Below are 20,259 nucleotides of genomic sequence, written 5' to 3' on the forward strand. Positions count from 1 at the left end.
AATAAAAAAGAAGGGACATGTATTATCCTCATTCCCATGAATTTGGGTATGTGCTCATACAACAAATCAAATAATGAACATAACGAATTGTTCTAATCATACTCCAGAGTGACAGATGGTAAACCCTATCCATAAGGTCTCGCTTAACTTCGCTTCAATATCAATCATGCAACTGAAACTTGACCATTGTGAGGTCAAGGGTCTCAGTTCTTGCTAGATCCTTCAAAAGAAATGTGATTAAAGGGAGAAGTTCCCTCGCTTGACTCTGCGTTGTTAGGTAGAAATGAGGCGAGTGGGCGAGCTCATGTGCGTGTGCTCTAGACAACCAACCGCTCCTCGGTTCCCATTGCTAGCTTCCTCAATGTGCTTCTTGTCTTCGACATCACTAGGCAGATCAAGTCCCGTCGATATCTTCCCAGGGAAATCATATGTAGGGGTATCTGATCCAAGCTTACTGCAACGTTGCAAAGCAAATCCACATTATAAAAGGCCATCAATTGCAGCGTAATCATTGAAGCAAAACAAGAACTGACCTTCTGTCGACCAGCACCATCGACCGGAGCTCGCAGTTTGCAAAGCTGGATATAACCAAGGCAGAATTAGCAACATGCTCTTGTGATGATAAAATTAACCATGGTCTCAATATTTTATGGCCCTTGCAGAATGTTGTGGGTTGATTGGTAGACAATTACCACAGAAAAGAAAAACTTACCGCTTGCGCATATCCTCTGCTATGGTTGGATGACACTCTTTACTGTACTTGTTCAAAGTGAAATCCAAGAAGCTACTATGGGTGACAATAGCTATCTCATTTTCTTCTCTTGTCCATAACCTGCAAGCACATTGAGAGATTAGTTTAATTTAATCCGGCTACCAAAATAAAATTACTGCTTGACTCAACATGTCATCTAAAATCTGAGGTTTGTCTTTCTCAATACATGCTACACATAAATTTTCTGCATCTAGGACTTTCTAATGTCAAATAGTCACTCAGTGATAACTCACTGGTAACAGATCATTAGGCCTGTATTTTCAAAGAAATTAATGAAAAGAAACCGATCAGTCTTAGAATGGAAAATTACCAGTCAAGGAACTTCATGCCCCTTGCAGCAACAACGTCAATTGCTTCTCTGACATCGGGTTCCCAAAGAACATCTTCATCATTCTCTATCTGTAAAAAGCGCGAGCATACATATATTTAAAAAACTATCGAGACACCGTCTCTGAAACTGAACTCGTGAACTAGCAACGCTAGGTACTTGCCAAGGAAAAATCAATGGCAGGAAAGAGAGCACGGTATTCTGTTACGCTGCTCCTCTTATCACAGGGATGAACACCCTGCATTTTAATAAAATAAATTAAAATGAGGCACAAAATGATGAGTACGTATTTGGTAACAAAATGATTGCTCTGTTTTATTTGTGTTCTTCAGGAAGGGGATTACCAGGCGCTCCCTGCAGGCCTCGACTGCAAGAAATGGTGGGCAGTTCAAACTTGAAATCGCCTGACGTCCACTGTGTCCAGCACCTTCTACCATTAGTAATGGTGATGCACTTACTCCATCAGTACAGTTCTCACCACCAAAGACCCCCACTGCAGTTTGCATAGTCCTGTGAGATTGATTCAAGTGAACATGAAAAGGTTAGAAGACGAAGATCCAGAACACTGAACATATGTACAAGAAGGTTAGAAAGTCAAGGAAAACTATACCTCATTAGAGGGGAAACAACAACCAGCTCAATCTTTTTCGCTAGTCCGCATTCTGTCACATGCTCTCGCAGGCAATCAACCTACAAACACATGTAAATCAGCATCCATGGAACTTGAAAATGCCACATGAAAAAGAAAACTTGAGCCATAACAACATTATTTTGTCAGGGCCAGAAAGGAGAAAAGGAAACAAGAAATCTTACTTGACTCCAGCCCAAAGGGGTGATGCGAGCATCGACCAGCGCAGGCGACTTGTAGGCGCTATGATCCTTGTCGCCTTCCACGTTATGGATACCCTGAGCATGCCTCACCTGCAGTACGTTGGTTAGAGTTAATCAGATGGAACTCTTTTTGCATCTTTGGTACGTACAGGTTTGATGCTGAAAACTGAGGTGGTGGTAGTACCAGGTATACGTTTTTGCAGCGGCGCTGAGGATACAGGGCAGTGCTAGAACTGGCCTCCATTTCTGCCCAACAAAAATCAAACAATCATTACCATGTTATATAATCCACCGAAGGGTTACACAGAAAACAACAGTGGGAAGAGACAGTTGCAGCGCCGATTCGTAACTTTCCCGACTGTACTTGATTCTTCACTACGGAAAGGCATATCGATTCGGCAAAAATGGAACATCCAAACGGCACGGTTTCAGGCAACCAAAGAACGTATGGCAATGACAGGTGTGGATGATGCTCCCTTGGCTAGAAAGAAACCATGTGCGCAGCACGCGTGTTGCTCTAGTATCACCAAGGGGCAGTAGTTGGAATTGGATGGAGAAACCAAAAGTTGTGATTTGCCAAGAGCACCAAATCGTACGGGTGGAGCAATTTTCTGTGGGATTAAACTACTCCCTCCAGCTCCAGATACAAAGTTGTACTAAAACTGGGACAGGTAATATGGGATAGAAGGAGGGAGTAGTAATAAGCTTGAAAACATGAACCTCCTCTCAATTCTCAAGGGGAGAAAAGAAAGCAGCCCCGTCCGGATGCAAACAAATGGAACTAGTACTCTGTTTTGACAATGCTACCTACGGTACTTTGCATCCAACCATACCCTGAAAGCTGTTCAAGACACTCTGTTTTTTTTGTCCCTTTTGGTGACGGAGAGGGCCATTTTCAGCGGCGCCATGTGGTCGAGAGTATTAAATATAAGTTTTTAAAAAAATACTACGTATTACTCTCTTCGGTCCTTTTTAGTCTGCATATAAGTTTTGTCGGAAGTCAAAGTATCTCTACTTTGACCAAACTTATAGAAAAAATTATCAACATTCACCATACCAAATCAATATTGTTAGATTCTTTACGAAATGTAGTTTCATAATGCATATATTTGGTATTGTAGATATTGATATTTTGTAATATAAATCAAACTTGACCGAAATCTAAAACGCGAAGTAAAAAGGACCGGAGGGAGTACGTAGGGATGTATATAGTATGTAGTAAAATTAATTCTTTTTAACTATAAGTATTTAGATAGAGCGAGTATTTAGGAAGGAAGAGAGTACTAGTATATCGGATTATTTGTACTACTAGTATATGATGAGAAGGTGGGCAGGAAGGTCAACATCGTCGGGGATCTAAGCGGTTGCCAACAACAAGAAGAAGATATGTTAGTAAAAACAAGGAATAAAAGAGATAGATAAACGAGGGACGAGAAGGGTGTGGGAAAGGCGGATTCCCTAAAGCTAAACCTAGAAGGATACGCGGCTGCGGCATCGCGTCCGGCGTCGCCTCGCTTTTATTTATTTACTCTACTCGCTCGGGTTTGCTGCAACGAGACAGACGTACTAGTAGTAAACTGGATCTAGTCCTGGATCGAGGTCAGCAAGCTTGATTGCTTTCTGCCGCGCCCTACGGCTTTGATGCTTCACGTTCTTGCCGGCCACGCGATACTGCTGCTTGAGGTTGAGGACGGTTGCCGTCAGTGTCATGGCATCCCCCTAAGATCGAATATCCATTTCTGTATGAACCTTAACAACTACTCTCTCTCTCTGTTCCTAAATATAAGACCTTTCAGAGATTACTATGGGATGTATATAGACATATTTTAAAGTATATATGTTCACTTATCCTGCTCCGTATGTAATTCATAGTATAATTACTAAAAAAAAATTATATTTAGCAAGGGAGAAAGTAATAGAGTCAAGAACATGATTGCATTAACCTTCTCTGAAGGAGGGGGTGCAAAAGTATTCTTGGAGCTTTCCGCAGATGCCGCCGGTTTCTGGAAAGAAGGAAAATCAAGGTTTTTCTGATTTCCGCATTGCTACAGAGGACACGCAAAAAACAGCCTATTTTGTTGGTGTGGCACGGAATCATCATCTGAACCGCCATCAAACAAACAAACAGTTGAAACTAGTACTCTAATCTGTTTTTACAATACATATATACCCTGCACCCAACAACACGCTGAAAACTTTTATACGTAGTTTCTAGTCTGTCTTTTCTTCGCCTTTTTTTTTTCTTGACGGAGGGGACCATTCCGGCGGCGCGGCGCGGCGGAGTACAATAATATCGGATTTTCATTAGCCTATGAATGCGATGAGAATAAGGTGGTGAAGAAAGAAGGTCAACATCGGCCGTTAATAAAAAGGAGAAAGGAAGCAACGAGAGGGCCAGAGGCGATCTAGCGCTGGGCAACAAGTGAGATCCCCTCCTTGTTAACTGATAAACGGATGGATGGATGGTGATAGGGAAGGGACGAGAATCGGAATCGGAAGCATCCATCCATCCATCCATCTATCTATCTATCTATGTATCCGCGCGGCGGAGGCGGAGGCAGATACAGATAGATAGATGTGCACGCCGAGGACAGGAGGATATCTGGCGCCGGCGGCATGGCATGGCATGGCATGGCATGCAGAGGCCCGTTTGGCAAGGGCTAAGAAGAAGGTTGGAGGGAGGAAGAGACTGGAGCGCAGGCGTACCTGAGGCAGGTGCAGCGGGAGGAGGAGCGGCGGAGAAGGAGGAGACGGCGGTGAAAGAAGTAGCGGGATGAGCGGCGTGGCCGCTCGCGTCGCGTGGCCTCTCGTATTTATCTACTCGCTCGCTCAGGCACGCGGCTGGCCGTGGCCTGTCCGTCCGTCTGGCCTGCTTGCGGTTCCAACTTGCTGTCCGTCGCTTTCGCTTTCTTCCTTTCGGCCGACCTCCGCTCCGTTGGCGCCGCGTCGCCTTGTATTGTACGGAAGACGAGGAATAATAGGCATGGGCAAAATCGATAGATTTGACCCTTAACCATAAAAAATTCGCAAACTAAACTACGTTTAAAAACTTCCCGCTTAGTTGGCGCCGCCCCCAAGGAAGTCCTCAAGCTTGGGCGGCGGCCCGGCCCCGACGATGGCGGACAGCTCGACGACCGCTCCCCGCTCCTCCTCCTGCATCTCGCCTGCACATGCACACACGCATACATACCTATCAACGTGACGACCAAGAAGGTGACTGAGCAAGAGAAGGAAGGGATCGAGGCGGAGTGTATGGTAGTAGTACTTAGTAGTAGTACTCATAGTGGTGAGCGAGGGAGAAGTTGAGCCACGTGTAGTAGTCGGACGGTGTTCTCTTCTATGTCGGAGGAGCATACCCGCGGCACCGGGGGGCGGGCCGGAGTAGTAGGACGCCGCAAAGGAGGGCTACCACGGGTACGAGACGCCGTAGCCCCCGACGCCACCGCCGTTCCACCCGTCGCCGAGGCAGAGGCCGAACAGCTGCTGCTGGCTCGCTGCCCACGCGGCCACGCCCTGCCCGCCATACTGACGCATCTGGGATCCGTACTGGTGGTCCAACTGCAGGTCGGTGAGCAGGGCCTGGACCGCGGCGGCATGAGCAGGAGCAGCCGCGGCCACAAATTAAAGTAGCAGTGTGCCGCATGCGGCTTAGGCGTCACACTGTCCGGGGGTGGGGTGGGGTCGGACACCAACGTTGTCGGAGATGTGGCACCTACGGTTAGGACGTCAAACAGTGTAATGTGACGTCTAAGTGTCGGACACCACACAAAAAGATGAGTAAAGTTTTTTCAAACTTAATTCCAGTTTATGAATTTTTTTTACATATGGGTTAAATTTGTCGACGTCGCCGTCATCCATTCCACCTCCTCGTTTCTTCCTTTGGATATTCCATTCCACCCAGTGTGCGTGCGTGCGTGTATGTTCGTTGAGTCAGCCAGTGAGTGAGCGCTTTCGCCGCTACGCAACTGCTTTCCCGGCGGCCGGCATCGGTGGCACTGGCCATCCATCCTGCCTGCCATATTTTCATGCGATGTACTCCCTTCGTTTTTAAATATAAGTCTTTTAAGCTATTTCACTAAGGAACTACATACAAAACAAAATAAGTGAATCTACATTCTAAAATATGTCTATATACATCCGTATTTAGTTCTCTAGTGCAATCTTTAAAAAGACTTATATTATGAAACGGAGGGAGTATATATCCCCACCATCACTTTTCCTATCCCGCAAATATTATGATACGGAGGGAATAGATCTTTTATGTTTTTCATCCTCTTTTTCCATCTCAGCTAGAGGAGCTACTTGGTTCCTGTATCTTTCTCTCTTTTCTCTATTTCTTTATTGGAATGGGCATCAATTCCACAGCAGAGAATCAAATCGAACCGAATCGCGGCCAACCAGCCAAGCTGTTGGTTCCTTCCAACGGACCAAAGCAACTTCATAGCCTCAATCCCACAAGCTTCCTTCCTTCCTTCTCACCTGTACGCTGCACTGCATTGCTCAACTTAATTTGTCGGTGGTATCATTTTCTTTTTATTTTGCAGAGCGGTGGTTTGATATTTGATCATGTCGTTGCTTATCTAGGACGTCCTTCATATACCCAGCAACATCAGGTGCTACGCGCGCGACAGTACACGCTACCGTGCTAACACACTGCATGCCAGCACATTCCATATAGCTAGCGTTCAATCATCATCATCTGAACTGACATGGAACAAACAAGCTGTTCCAATCACTCCTTCATTATCTTTTCTTATAGGAGTATTATATTTTCTGACGAACGGGACCATTTTAATCGGCGGCGCGACGCGGCTGCTTTCACCATCCATATTAAATTTGGGATCATTATGCGATGAGAATGAGGCCAAGCACGTCAACATCACATCTAACGCTTGCCAACAAGCTAGCTACTAGATCCCCGTATTGAATAAGTAAATAAATAAATCAATGGATGAATTGTTTCTTTTTCTTTGACAAAATGCCCATCATTGATAAAGAGGAGAGTGGCCGGTTAGGCACAGAAATACACAGCGGCTGATCGGTTATATATGTGCAAGAAGATGGAAATGACACTCTCCCCTAAGTCCCTAACCCCTGCGGCTAGGGTTTATCTCCTCTGAGGCGATCCCATCGCCCCAGAGTCTACCCCTAACGAAATCAATCAGATCGACGAGCACGCCGGCCTGCTGGCTCTTCCTACTCCGCAATGGCCTCCCCTTCGGATGCCAACTCCGTGGCTAGCGGTGGCGCGGTGACGGCGGCGTCCCACGACGTGGAGGACTTCTTCGACCAACTCGACCTCAGTGACGAGGAATTCAACGACGTGGAAATTGATGAGGAGGATCAAGGCATCCATAATAGTGTTCGGTGGTTAGCCCTAGCTAGGGTTCATACCGAGAAAAACTTCTCTCAGGCTGCCTTCTACAAGGACACGAGGGCTGCATGGAATCTAGCGCAAGAAGTGCGCTTCAGACCGGTTGGCCCCAACAGCTTCGTTTTCCAGGCGTCTTGCTTGGGTGATTGGGAGCGGATCATGCGTCGAGGACCATGGTTGTTCCGCCATATGGCGGTTTTGCTGCGCCCGTATGATGGATTTAGCAGGACAGAGGAAGTCAAGGTTGATTTCATGCCGATTTGACTACAAATCCACAAACTACTAGATCCCTTCCGCAAGGAAGGTATTGTCTCGAAGCTGCTGAAAGGAGCCGGAGACATCCTGGAGATGCGTCTTACTGGTAACACCCGCGGTGATTACGTGTGGGTAAGGGTGAATCATGATATCAAACTCCCCCTGACTAAATTCGTGAGTATCGTCGGGGCAAAGGAACGACAGATCTACCTTGTTCGCTATAAGAAATTGGCCCGCTTTTGTAAATTTTGTGGCCTTATTGGCCACGAACACAAGGAGTGTGGACTGCGGGTTCACGAGGAGAAGAAGCTCAAGTTCAGGGACTAGCTGTATGCGGACGGCCCTAGCATGCCGCGTTCCAGCCCTAACTTTGGCAGGGTGTTGGGTCCTCGTCAAAGTGGGAAACACGTCGCCCAACATCCCCGTTGCACCCAGATTCGTCTCATGGAGACCCAGAGACTGCGGATACGGCGTCGAGCCCTGTGAAGAACCAAGCCGTTGTGATGGATGTGGACAGGGACGCCAGGAAACACATGAACATGGACATTGTTGAGGCTCATCCACACGTTGTAGCCAATACACCTCAGGCTATCCTGGCGATCACCGATGGTAGCGGTAAAGACCAGGGGAAGGAGGACTCGCTATCGAGTAGCTCCTCATGCAATAAATAGTTGAAACTTGCTTCGTCAAACACACATGAGATATCGGCGGCCTCTTGAGGGGAGTACCGCCGGACGCAATGATAGCTGTGTCCTAGAACTGCCGGGGGGTGGGGAACCGCCGGACAGTTCGCGAGGTTTTGGCCCTCTCAAAAGCCCAAAACCCCAAGTTAGTCTTCTTGTGTGAGACTAGGCAGTGTTCTCAGAAGATGGAAAAGTGACGGTGGAGACTCGGTCTACAGGGCTTCCATGGTGTTTAGTTCCAATGGTAGGACTGGTGGTCTAGCTCTCTTTTGGGATGTATCATTTTCGATGACAATCCTGGATTCTTGCTCCCATTTTATCGATGCCCAGATTATGGATGGCGGGTCAGGCTCATCCTGGAGAGCCACCTTCGTCTATGGTGAGCCCCGTATGGAGAACAAGCCGCGTATGTGGGATCACCTATGTAGGCTCCACGCTAATTCCCATAAGCCGTGGATGGTCTGTGGTGATTTCAAGGAGGCGTTGTGGCAGCATGAACACCTGTCGAGGTCCGCTCGCTCTGAATCACAAATGGTTGCCTTTCGAGATTGTCTGGTATGTTGAGAATGGTAAGAAGAAGATGGTGTGGATGAGTTGAGACAAGCTAAGACTTCCCAAACCCATGGGTGGAATGGGGTTTCGTGACATGCGATCCTTCAACCAGGCCATGCTAGCTAAACAAGTCTGGCGCCTGCTAGAGATGTCGGACAGTATGTGCGCGCCTTCTGAAGGCGAGGTACTACCCCTCTGGGCAGCTTATCGACACAGTATTCGGCAGCAATGGCTCGGAGGTGTGGAAGGGCATCTTGCACGGTTTTTGCAGCTGGTCAAGAAAGGGGTTATATGGCGTATTGGCAATGGCAGGAACGTTCGCACTTGGAGGGATCCCTGGATCCCGCGTACGTCGTCATTCAGGCCTATCACCCTGAAAGGTATTTGCTGGTTCAACAGGGTTTCCGATTTTCTTGATGATAATGGTGCCTGGAGGGTTGGCCGCCTCAATGAGTTCTTCTGGGCCATGGATGTGGAGCATATTTTAAAGATCTGAACCTCCCCGCGCTTGAGGGACGATTTCATCTCTTGGCATCCTGAGAAGTCCGACATATTCACCGTGCAGAGTGCATACAAACTTACAACACAGGAGCACAATGACTCTTTCGCTGTTGGGTCGTCGAGCGGGAATCCTGACGGTAGACGCACCTCCTGGAACTTTATTTGGCAGTTAGCGGTCCCCCAAAAGATGAAGGTCACGGTCTGGCGCTGCGCTACCGGCACCCTGGCAACCCAGCAAACCAAGAATTTCAGACAGCTCGCTAAAAGCATCTCCAACAGAAGCGCAAAAAGGGGCGCGCGCGAGATGGAATGGCGCGCTCCAGAGGCGGCGGGAAAAAAGGGCGCGCGGTAACCGGTTGCGCGCTGCGCGAAAAGGCGGCAGCAAAGCCCAGCTCTGCCGCTCCCTCGCGCCGCCACCGCTCCACTCTCTCTCTCCCTCTGCCTCTCGCGCCACCACCGCTTCACTCTCTCTCCCTCTGCCTCTCGCGCCACCACCGCTCCAGCGCGCCGCCACCGCTCCAGCGCCCCGCCCCCGCCGCGCCACCATGCCGCCGCGCCGCCGTTCTGTGTCCGGCTACTGCGGCATCCGCGAGCGCCCCAACGGCGGGTTCTACGTCGAGATACGCTCCGGCGATCTCCGGCTTAGCCTCGGCACGTACAACACGGCGCACGAGGCCGCCCGCGCGTTCGACGCAGCGGCGTGGCGCCTAGGCAGGCCGCGCAGCAAAATGAACTTCCAGGACGTCTACACGCTCCAGCAGGCGTTCGACGTCGCCCCGCCGCCTCGTGTAAACTCCGCACAAGACCGTGCGGAGCACACTGCGTGGCAGCGCCGCCTCCTCGTCGCCCAGGAGGACGAGCTGGTCATGGCGGAGTGGCGCCGGCGCCACCCGGAGGATGTCGCCTACGAGCAGGGTTATTGGGCAAGGCGCCGCGAGGAGGACACGCGCCGGCGCCGCGAGGAGCGGTTGGACAGGCGTCGGCGGAAGGCATTGGCGAGTGCGCATGCCGACCTCGTCAATGCAGGCGGGAGCTCCTTCTTCACTGAAGAAGACGAACGTTGGTTCGACATCTGGCTGTCAACCTCTGACAACACCAACGACGATGATGATGGTGCAGATGATTGGAGCGACTGGGATTAGTTTTTATGTATCCGAACTATCTAGCACAGAATTATCTATCTATGTTTTCGAACTACCTATCAAGTTGCAATCTATGTAAAATAACTCTGTATGCTTTTTATTTGAATGCAATCTATTTGAAAAATGATTTGCGTGCGCTGCATTTTTGAACACTGATGGAGCGGCGCGCGCTGCATTATAGCGCGGCTGCTGGAGCCTGCGCCTAACCCCGCGCTAAACCAACCAAAGCGCGGACGGTAAACGCATTTTTTAGACGCGGCGCGAAGCACGGCTGTTAGAGATGCTCTAACAGGTCGTCTTGCATGCTATGTGGATTTGCTGAAGAAGACTCCTTCCATGCCCTTATCGTGTGTCCCAATGCCAGAAACTTATGGGTCAACATGAGGCGTCGTTGGCCTCTCCCTGGAGATGATTTCCTCGTCTGCGATGGATCGGAGTGGCTCATCACACTACTGGCTAGGTGCTCTACGCCAATACGGGACATGCTGATCATCCTGCTCTGGCGTATCTGGCAGAATCGGAATGATCTAACCCATCATGGCTACGGTGGAATACCTTGACAGCTACTACAACTCCATCCTCCTGGCTGGACGCTTCTCTACGGAGGAGATCTTGAAAGGGAAGATGTCTATGCAAACGAACGTGGAACCTCTACACTCTTTCCCTCCTACTACTGCCCCGGCGGCGGGCGTCTTGATGGGTCATATATACCTCAAAGATGACGGGTCAGCAGCGGCAGAGTATTATATTCTACCAGATTAATGGTGTAGGAGTAGGATTTGGCCAAGGACGTCAACATCGGCCCATGAAAAGCGTAACAAAGGGGATCTAGCGTTCGCTGGCCAACAAGAACAAGATCCTCTGATGGGGTTATAGTTCTAGGATAGGATCATATGTCTGCCTTATAAGTCCTATCCAAATAATACCCTTCATAAGGGATAAGACCCTTAGTCAGTTCCGACTGAATTAAGGACTTCCATCATTCAGTCGGTAACGAATCCTACACCATCCAGTCGAAGATTAGCATTCGGAGTGTATCAAACTAACCGACTGGATTCCACTCTGTGCATCGTAACCCCCCTAGAGGGAAACGGTCATACGTTTCCATGTGCCTTTATTAGCATTTAAGACATACGTTACCTGTAACGTAGGCATTTATTCGCCACTACTCCACCCATGTGCACCGAACCGTTGTGAAGGGCAGCGCACTCTATATAAGCCGCCCTTCCCCACTCGACAACAAGCTCCCAGAGCACTGAGACGTAGGGCTATTACCTCCACCGCAGAGGGGCCTGAACTCATACAACCTCGCCGTAGCTAAGGCTCTGTCCATCCTTTCATACCCTACACATCTACTTTGAGACTTATACCCACGACATCCTCTATTTAGGCAGCGTTCGGATTTCCTTCGCTCTGTGACTCCGTGGTGGAGCGGAGCGAAGTCCGGTTACAATTTCTGAAGCTGGTCAAAGGCAGCTCCGCTCGCTCCGCGGAGTGGAGAGTGACCGAACAGACATTTAGTAACAAGGAATAAAACATGTGATGATGGATCTTTCCTCTTCCTTTGTTCTCGTTCTATCCAGGGTGGAGGGAAGGCGTCATTTGGTAAACAAGGTTGGGAGGAACCGTACCTGAGGAGGTAGCAGGAGGAGGAGCGGCCGCGGCGGGCGGTGAAGGCAGGAGAAGGAGCGTCAGGTTAATTTGCAGGTGCCACGAGCCAGACGTACGTACGTACTGTAGTAAATTGGATCTTGTCCTCGACGCGGAGAAGTCTGCGGTCCCTTGATTGCTTTCTGCCGACGTCCATTCGCGTCGTCTATTGTATTGTACGGCTTGGTGCGTCACGTCACAAAGCCGGATCCATCCTTCGTTTCCCGTCGCCGTCGCCGCCTGGTTTCTCTGTTTGGGTATTCCAATCCAGCGTGCGTGCGTGCGTGCGTGTTGGTTCGGTCACCGTATACGTGGGGATTGAGTCACTGCTTTTCTACGATTTGTGTAATTAACACTAGTAGTGCAACTGGCTATTTGTGTAACACTTGTAGTAGTACATTTTTTCGGTTTTTGTTTTGGCAAACTGCAAGTGGCTGGTTTTACGTTGGTGATTCGCAAATAGAGTAAACAAAGGCTTGCAGGCCGAGGCCGGTCAGCGTCCGTCAGTCAGGGGTGTGTCATGGCGTCCCGAGCCCCAAGATAGCAATAAAAAACTTACGAACATGATCAAACGAATCTTCCCCGGAAGAGAGAAACGACAGCCCAACTGGGACGCAAAAAGTATTCCTAGATACGTACGCCGACGACGGTCGCCTGGCACCGGCGGCATGGCATGCCGGAGAGAGGATTAAGAAGAGGTTGAAAGCAGGAGGAAGAAGAGACTGGAGCGCAGGCGTACCTGAGCCTGAACTATGTCCAGGGAGCCGCGGTGGAGGAGAAGGAGGAGGCGGCGAGGAAGGGAAGGAAGAGGCAGCGGCTTCGGCGACGTCGGTAAAACAAGTAGCGGCCGGATGGCGCCCCAATAATGCTAGGTCTACGGGCGGAGGCTACGGACTCTACGAAGCACCGATACTTCGAAAATCTGTGTATCGCCGTTCAGTACTTTATCGATACTTTGATACGTCAGATACGTCTTCGATATGGGTATCCTTGAAGTATCACCTTCTTCAATTTAAAAATAAAAGAACAAAATGACGATACCAGTATCCTCGAAGTATTGTCATTGAATATTGCTCATGTCTTGATGTATCATTGATCTGTTCACATAGGTAATGGACGTGTACTGTACTGATGTAGTAGTTAGATAAAAGTACTTGCTAAGGATGCTGTTTGTTGGATAAAATTGCTCGTGGACGCTATTAGCTTGTTGCTTGTTGATTTGTAGCATAAAATTACTTGCTGATGTTGTTGCTGCCTCCTATTGCTAGGGAAGAAGATACAATTATTTAGATATGTTTGCCGTATCGCCGTATTACTGTTTTTAAAAATTGTCGTATCCCGTATCACCGTACCCGTATCATCGTATCAGTGTCGCCGTATCGATGCTTCGTAGACGGACTGATGTGGCGCAATGCTGTGAAAATAGAATGCGTGTGTTTTCCGAAGGTTTTGTTGACCCTAGCCAACTGCACGAGCCCACGTTCATGTCCGTAACATCAGTCCGTAAAACCTTTTCGTAGGTGGTGTATAGCATTATTCGATGGCGCCCCGCGTCGCGTGGCCTCTACTATTTATCTAATCGCTACATCAGGGGTGCTAGTTAGTTGGCAGGCACGCGGCTGTCCATCCGTCTGGCCAGGGCGGCTTGCTTACTTGCGGTTCCAACTTACTGTCTATCGCTTTCTTCCTTTCCTTTCGGCCGACCACCGCTCCGTTTACGTCGCGTCGCCTTGTAGTTGTACGACGAGGAGTAGTGGTCACGCCTCCACGGTTTCTTCGTTTGGATATCCCATCCCATCCAGTATTCCAGTGTGCGTGCGCGTTCGTTTAGAGATACCCTTTTTGTTTGCGAATTGATGGATCTGGGGTTTTTGGGGGCACCTTTTACATATGATAATGGTCAGACTGGCCAGGGCAATGTTCGTCTGAGGCTAGATCGGGCGTGTGCTTCGGAAGAATGGAGGGAGGAGTTCCCGTATGCGAGGGTGCAACATTTGGTTTCCGCTCGCTCGGATCACTGTCCCATCTTGCTCGCCCTGGATGTCACCGTGGATCGCAGGCGCAAAGGTTCCCCAAAATGCGAGACCATGTGGGAACGAGACAAGAAACTTTCCGACGTAATCTCACGGGCGTAGTCGCAATCACGTCCCAGGGGTGATTTGGGCTGTGTGGCAACGTCTCTGAAGACAGTCATGACAGATCTTCGAAAGTGGAGCAAGGAGAACTTCGGACGAGTGCAGAAGCAGATTGAGAGCCTGCGTAAAGAACTAGAAAATTTACAGCTCAACAGCTCGGATCGTACTGTGATCCGTCAGAAGATGGAAACTATGGACGAGCTGTTATATAGGGAGGAAATGATGTGGTTGCAACGGAGTCGTATCGTCTGGTTGAAAGAGGGAGATCGGAACACAAATTTCTTCCATCGGCAAGCTGTGTGGCGAGCTAGGAAAAACAATATCAGCAGGTTACAGAAGATAGATGGTTCGTGGAGCAACTCCCCATCAGAGATGGAACACATGGCTGCATCTTACTTCAAGGAGGTGTATACAAAAGACCCTACGATAACGCCGGAGGCAGAGCTAGAGGTGATAGAACCAAAGGTTTCGGATGAAATGAACGAGCGGCTGCTTGCCCCCCTTTCAGATAAAGAGATATCCGATGCTCTGTTCCAAATTGGACCGTTGAAAGCACCAGGCCCGGATGGTTTTCCGTCCCGCTTCTACCAAAAAACTGGAGTTGTTTGAAGGAGGAGATCATTGTAGCTGTTCGTCAGTTCTTTGTTACAAGTCATATGCCCGAGGGTGTTAACGGTACGTGCATTGTTTTGATCCCAAAGGTCCAACACCCGGTATCGCTTAAAGACTTCCGTCCAATATCTCTGTGTAATGTGATATATAAGATAGTGTCAAAGTGCATGGTGAATCGCCTCAGACCGTTTCTTACGGAGCTCATATCTGAAAATCAAAGTGCATTCATCCCAGGTCGATTAATCTCGGAAAATTCCGTTATTGCCTTCGAGTGCATCCACCACATCCAGACCTCTCCAGGGAACAATGATCTTTGTGCTTTCAAGCTGGATTTATCAAAGGCCTATGATCGGGTTGATTTGGATTTCCTTGAGCGAGCACTCTTGAAATGGGGTTTTGCCTCTCAATGGGTTACTCAAATCATGGAGTGTGTTCGTTCGGTCCGGTATTCGGTGAAGTTTAATGGCCGTCTTTTGGAGCAGTTCTCACCCTCTCGTGGCCTACGACAAGGTGACCCGTTATCACCATTCTTATTCCTTTTCGTGGCTGATTCCCTATCATCTCTCTTAAATGTGGCAGTCCAACAAAGGGGCCTAGAAGCTATTAAAATTTGTAGAAGAGCTCCAGCTATCTCACATTTGTTATTTGCGGATGATTCCTTGTTTTTCTTCAATGCAACCACTGATACATCGTCGATTGTCAAGGATGTTTTGAGCACTTATGCCTCAGCTACGGGTCAACTTATAAACCCTTCCAAGTGCTCCATCCTATTTTCCGACGGTTGCCCAAATGAAGTTGCAGAGGAGGTTAAGCTGATTCTAGGCATAACACAACAGGAATTCGAGCCAAAGTACTTGGGCCTACCCGTTCCAGAAGGGAGAATGCATAAAGGTCGTTTTGAATCCTTGCAATCCAGATTGAGTAAATGCTTGGTGGACTGGAGTGAAAAATATTCCTCTGCTAGCAAGGAGGTTCTTATAAAAGCTGTTGCCCAAGCTATGCCGGTATATGTCATGAGTATTTTTAAGCTGCCTTTCTCTGTTTGTGACGACTTGTCCAAAATGATGAGACAGTACTGGTGGGGAGTGGAGAATGGGAAGAAAAAGATGGCATGGGTTGCTTGGGAACGCATGACACTTCCAAAAGCTCAAGGTGGTATAGGCTTCAGAGACATGTGAGCGTATAACCAGGCCTTGCTAGCTAAGCAGGGTTGGAGACTTCTCACATCACCGGACTCGCTCTGTGCTAGACTCCTCCGAGCAAAGTATTTTCCCAATGGTAATCTAATGGACACGGTTTTTCCGGCTAACAGTTCAGCAATATGGAAGGGCATCGAGCATGGGTTGCAACTAGTTAAACGAGGAATGATCTGGCGTGTTGGCAATGGGGAAAGTATAAGAGTGTGGAGGGATCCTTGGATCCCGAGGGGTCCTCCGTTTACTCCTATTCTACCAAAGCGGAATTGTGACCTAAACAGTCCAGAATTTCCTTGATGATCGTGGGAATTGGCAGCTAAACCTACTGCAACAATATTTCTGCCAACCAGATATCAATGCCATTCTGAAGATACGTACCTCTCCTAGCCAACAGGAAGATTTTATCTCCTGGCCTTGGGACAAATCTGGGAATGTAACAGTCCGAAGTGCATATAATTTTGCTATGTCGTCGGTGCGGGACCAGGTTAATTCAGGTGCTTCAAGCTCTGCACCCACAGGCCATAGTCTGATCAGGAAGTTAGTGTGGAGTGCAGATGCTCCCCCCAAGATGCGGCACTTTGCATGGCAGGTTAGCTCAGGATCTTTACCCACAAATCCAGAGAAGTTCAGACGTCACATTGGGACTTCAGGCCACTGCAGTCTATGTGATAGAGAGGAGGGGTCATTATTTCATGCGTTGCTGGTCTGCCCTAATGCCGCTCTCATGTGGGATACAATGCAGCTGTCATGGCCGTTACCCAATCGGTCGGATATTTCATGTACTAGATCGGAATGGTTACTGCATCTGCTCGTTGAATCAGACGAACATATCACACTACAAGAGATATGCTAATACACGACGCTATTTTTTCGTGGCTGCATCGTCACAGTTTTTAATTTACGACGACCTCACGACGAAAAACCAAGCGTCGAAAACGGAGCGTCAGAAATGAACAGCAGCGATGTTTTGATCGAAATCGTCGTAACTTTTACGACGATTCCTGGATTGTCGTAACCTCTACGACGATCATAAATCGTCGTTGGCAATCAAACCCAGTCCTACGTGGCAGTCCTACGTGGCAAAATTACGACGAAAATTAAACATCATGGTTGAAATCAGCCCAACCCATTTCAATTGACCACATGGGCTAATTTTTTTGGGCTTTTTCTTATTGGGCTTCTTTTTGGGCTTTAGCCTATTTACAACAACTTCTAGTTTTTTTTGAATTTTTTGTATCATTATAATTTGGGCCCTGGCCTTTTAGTTCCCAAATACATTTGGTTCAGTTTCAGTTTTGGCCCTTTTCCATTTTTGAATTCAACAACTTTTTTCTTTTATACTGTTAATGGATCTATAAATAACAGCTCATACAACATTGAAGCCCATACACATAAATCTAAAGCATCTCTAGATAACAGCCCACACCATAAAATTTGAAGCACATTTCAAGATTTGATAATATAGCCAAAACCTGTAGCACAACCAGATATCAAAACTATAGTACAATCAGGTACAAAATTACACAGCCAAGTGTACAAAATCTGCTACCAAACCAAGTGCTATCACAAAATCTGCTATCAAACCAAATGCTATCACAAAATATGTTATCAAGTGCTCTCTAAGGCACAGGCTCCACCCTTCTCTGCCTCTCCGGAGACCTTGAACAATCTCTCCATTCACAAAAAGCTCAGCTGCAAAATCAAATAGATCGCACAACATGAGTACATTACTTTCAGAGAGTGATCAGTTTAGCTGCAAATCAAGTAGATCGCACAACATATGAGGAACAACCTAATTTATCCAAATAGTAGTGATGTGTTGTGTCCTTAATGCTCATGCTAAAAAATATATATTTCAAATAAAAAATAATCAGTTGAAAGGAGAGTTAGAAGTTATTGTATAATTGCAAACTTCTTTTTCGTGTGGAGTGAGATTAGGCACACGAGTCTGTAGGAAGTAGCATCTTGAAAGAAAATTTGAATATTAAATAACTGATCAATGTTAGCCTAGAATAACCCAATTAGCTTATGTTGGCCAACTACAACTACATAACTATTGTACTGGAAACCATACAACTTGGCTCTCGGCAGATTTCACTCTAACAAAAAGCACATTTAACTGAATAAACAGTTCTGTATAAATAATAACAATTATATAGATTATTCAATTTGAATAACAAAGAATACATATATTTTCCCCGTAGATAGACTTGCCATGGATGTAGAAAGAAACATATTTTCCTGTAGATAGTCGGTAGATATGTGAGATGTAGAAGAGAGAAGACATAAAAACAACCATTCATATGCGAGAAATAGTGCTTGGCATCTGTTGCTTTTTTCATATATAGAAAATTCTATTAAGCATCCCAGCAGGGTGTAGAAAAAACATGTGAATAGATCCTCAATGTCTATTTTTAGAAACAGCAAGACCGGTATATAGATGGGAAAATAATGCCCACATATTCTTTTCTGGGAGCAAAGAAGTTCGGGAAGCATTACAACATATAGAAGTAATATGTTCGTTTTACTAAAAAAGAAGGAATTCGGCATGGCGCACATGCAAACATATAATCAGTAGGTGTTGTTCTCGTTTAATCAAACCTGACTAAGAGTTGTGCATCGCCCATGCGAGAGCATAACTGAAAATACACACTTAAATATTCTAGGAGGTTCCTAGTTATATAATGTAACTCATCAAGTTACTAAATATACACATATTGGAAACTGGATCATACACTTCAGCATCTATAGAAAATAACAGAAAATATTTGTGTATTTTCCTCTATCGGGACACTATGAAGTAACATATTCAACATTATCTATACCGGTATACCATGAAGTAACACATTAAACATGAGCTATACCACACACACATATATATGGACGTAACATCAATGGCACTATTTTCTGTTGAAGCTATAAAATTAAGGGACGAACTAATTAAATTTTCCCGCAAAAAAGAACGAACTCCATCTTAAAGTTATGGACCTAATTACCATGAACAATTTGAAGAGGATATATAATCAAATTATAAGACTAAAAATTATGTGGAGCATTTAATTTATGTATACATAACTACTTTCCAATCGATGGGAGTAGGCGTCACCAGCGACACAACTGAATGGTGTCGAGGGGGTGAATCGCTTGACCGCTAGTTGGCGTAAATCTTTTGCTTAGCAGTGACGCCATTTGCAGCAGCCACCCAATCATGGGATGAATTTATCAAATGAGGATGCTGCACTGATGTCTGGGTAGAACTTTGGAGGTGGAGCCATTCAAATTATGCAGAGTAACGTGATTAGGGTGTGACAGGTGCAAACGCTACTGTCGGGATTACGTGTTGTCGTCGGACTGATGTGACCACTCGTGGTGGTTCTCCTCGTAGCGTACAGTGCATGATCAAGTCATGAACACTGCTGATAGATGGGCATCTATAGTACCAACTATTTTCACGCCTGATGGTAGTTCCTTTTTTATCTACCGGTGGAGTTTTCATGGGTCAAGGTTTTCTTTGTTTTTCTTTTGCTAACGGTGATCGTGACAGTTGCGTTTTTACATTAACACAAGGGACCATCTCTATTATGTAACTTTCTCTTTAATCCTGTACCAACTATTTTCACGGGTGATGGTGGTTCCTTTTTTATCTACCGATGGAGTTTCCATGGGTCAAGGTTTTTTATCTACCGGTGTTGGCAATTGCAGGGTAATTAAGAACTAAGAAGAGAACAATATGACGATGCAGTATCCAGTATATGTCTGAATTGAAATAAGAAGGTTTGGACCTGCAGGTAGGGATGATCTCGTCTTCAGAGTCTCTGGTCCAGAGCGACCACTCGAGTTGCACGACGGTGATGGGATGGACGGCGTGGGCTCTTCTAATGGTGGAAGCGGAGGCCTCCGACAGGCCGACATACTTTATCTTGCCGTCCTCCACCAGCTTCTTCAGCTCGCCCATCTAGTGGCACAACAAACAACTAGTCAGTTATAAAAATAGGCCTAAATTTGGTACGGCAAGTAACTGATGAACAATTGCTGCGTAGCGATCAAGGAAATAGTGAGAGGATGGCCACCTGGGTGATGGCCTCTCACCTGCAATGATCAAGTCCAGGGACGCCAAAGTAAGAGATGGAGCCGATAACATGCACTGTGATGCAGAACATAATGTCTTTCCTATGAAATCTCAGGTGTGGCAAGCATTGAGAACATAGACAGTAACCACCTACTTCAG

General features: G+C 47.1%; 1 protein-coding gene across 1 annotated transcript; it reads right to left on the reverse strand.

The window, feature by feature from the left end:
- Positions 1-4,738, reverse strand: LOC123424437 (phosphoglycerate mutase-like protein 1). Its single transcript, XM_045108051.1, has 10 exons — positions 4,638-4,738; positions 2,116-2,177; positions 1,914-2,021; positions 1,711-1,790; positions 1,445-1,610; positions 1,264-1,338; positions 1,083-1,171; positions 713-832; positions 534-578; positions 1-454 (listed from the first exon to the last, which is right to left on the reverse strand). Exons 2-10 carry the CDS (start codon positions 2,173-2,175, stop codon positions 274-276), a joined length of 924 nt encoding a protein of 307 aa, XP_044963986.1. The 5' UTR covers positions 2,176-2,177; positions 4,638-4,738; the 3' UTR covers positions 1-273.
- Positions 4,739-20,259: the final 15,521 nt, after the last annotated feature.

The sequence above is a fragment of the Hordeum vulgare genome, chromosome 2H, assembly GCF_904849725.1.
Source record: "Hordeum vulgare subsp. vulgare chromosome 2H, MorexV3_pseudomolecules_assembly, whole genome shotgun sequence".
Classification (NCBI taxonomy): domain Eukaryota; kingdom Viridiplantae; phylum Streptophyta; class Magnoliopsida; order Poales; family Poaceae; genus Hordeum; species Hordeum vulgare.

What these genes read in the sequence shown, in the direction of transcription:
- LOC123424437 (XM_045108051.1), bottom strand. Translation starts at nt 2,175, where the DNA reads ATGGAGGCCAGTTCTAGCACTGCCCTGTATCCTCAGCGCCGCTGCAAA. An exon ending in CTGCCATTGATTTTTCCTTG is followed by an intron (nt 1,172 to 1,263) that starts GCAAGTACCTAG and finishes CGCTTTTTACAG; the next exon opens with ATAGAGAATGATGAAGATGT. An exon ending in ATGGTGCTGGTCGACAGAAG is followed by an intron (nt 455 to 533) that starts GTCAGTTCTTGT and finishes GCAACGTTGCAG; the next exon opens with TAAGCTTGGATCAGATACCC.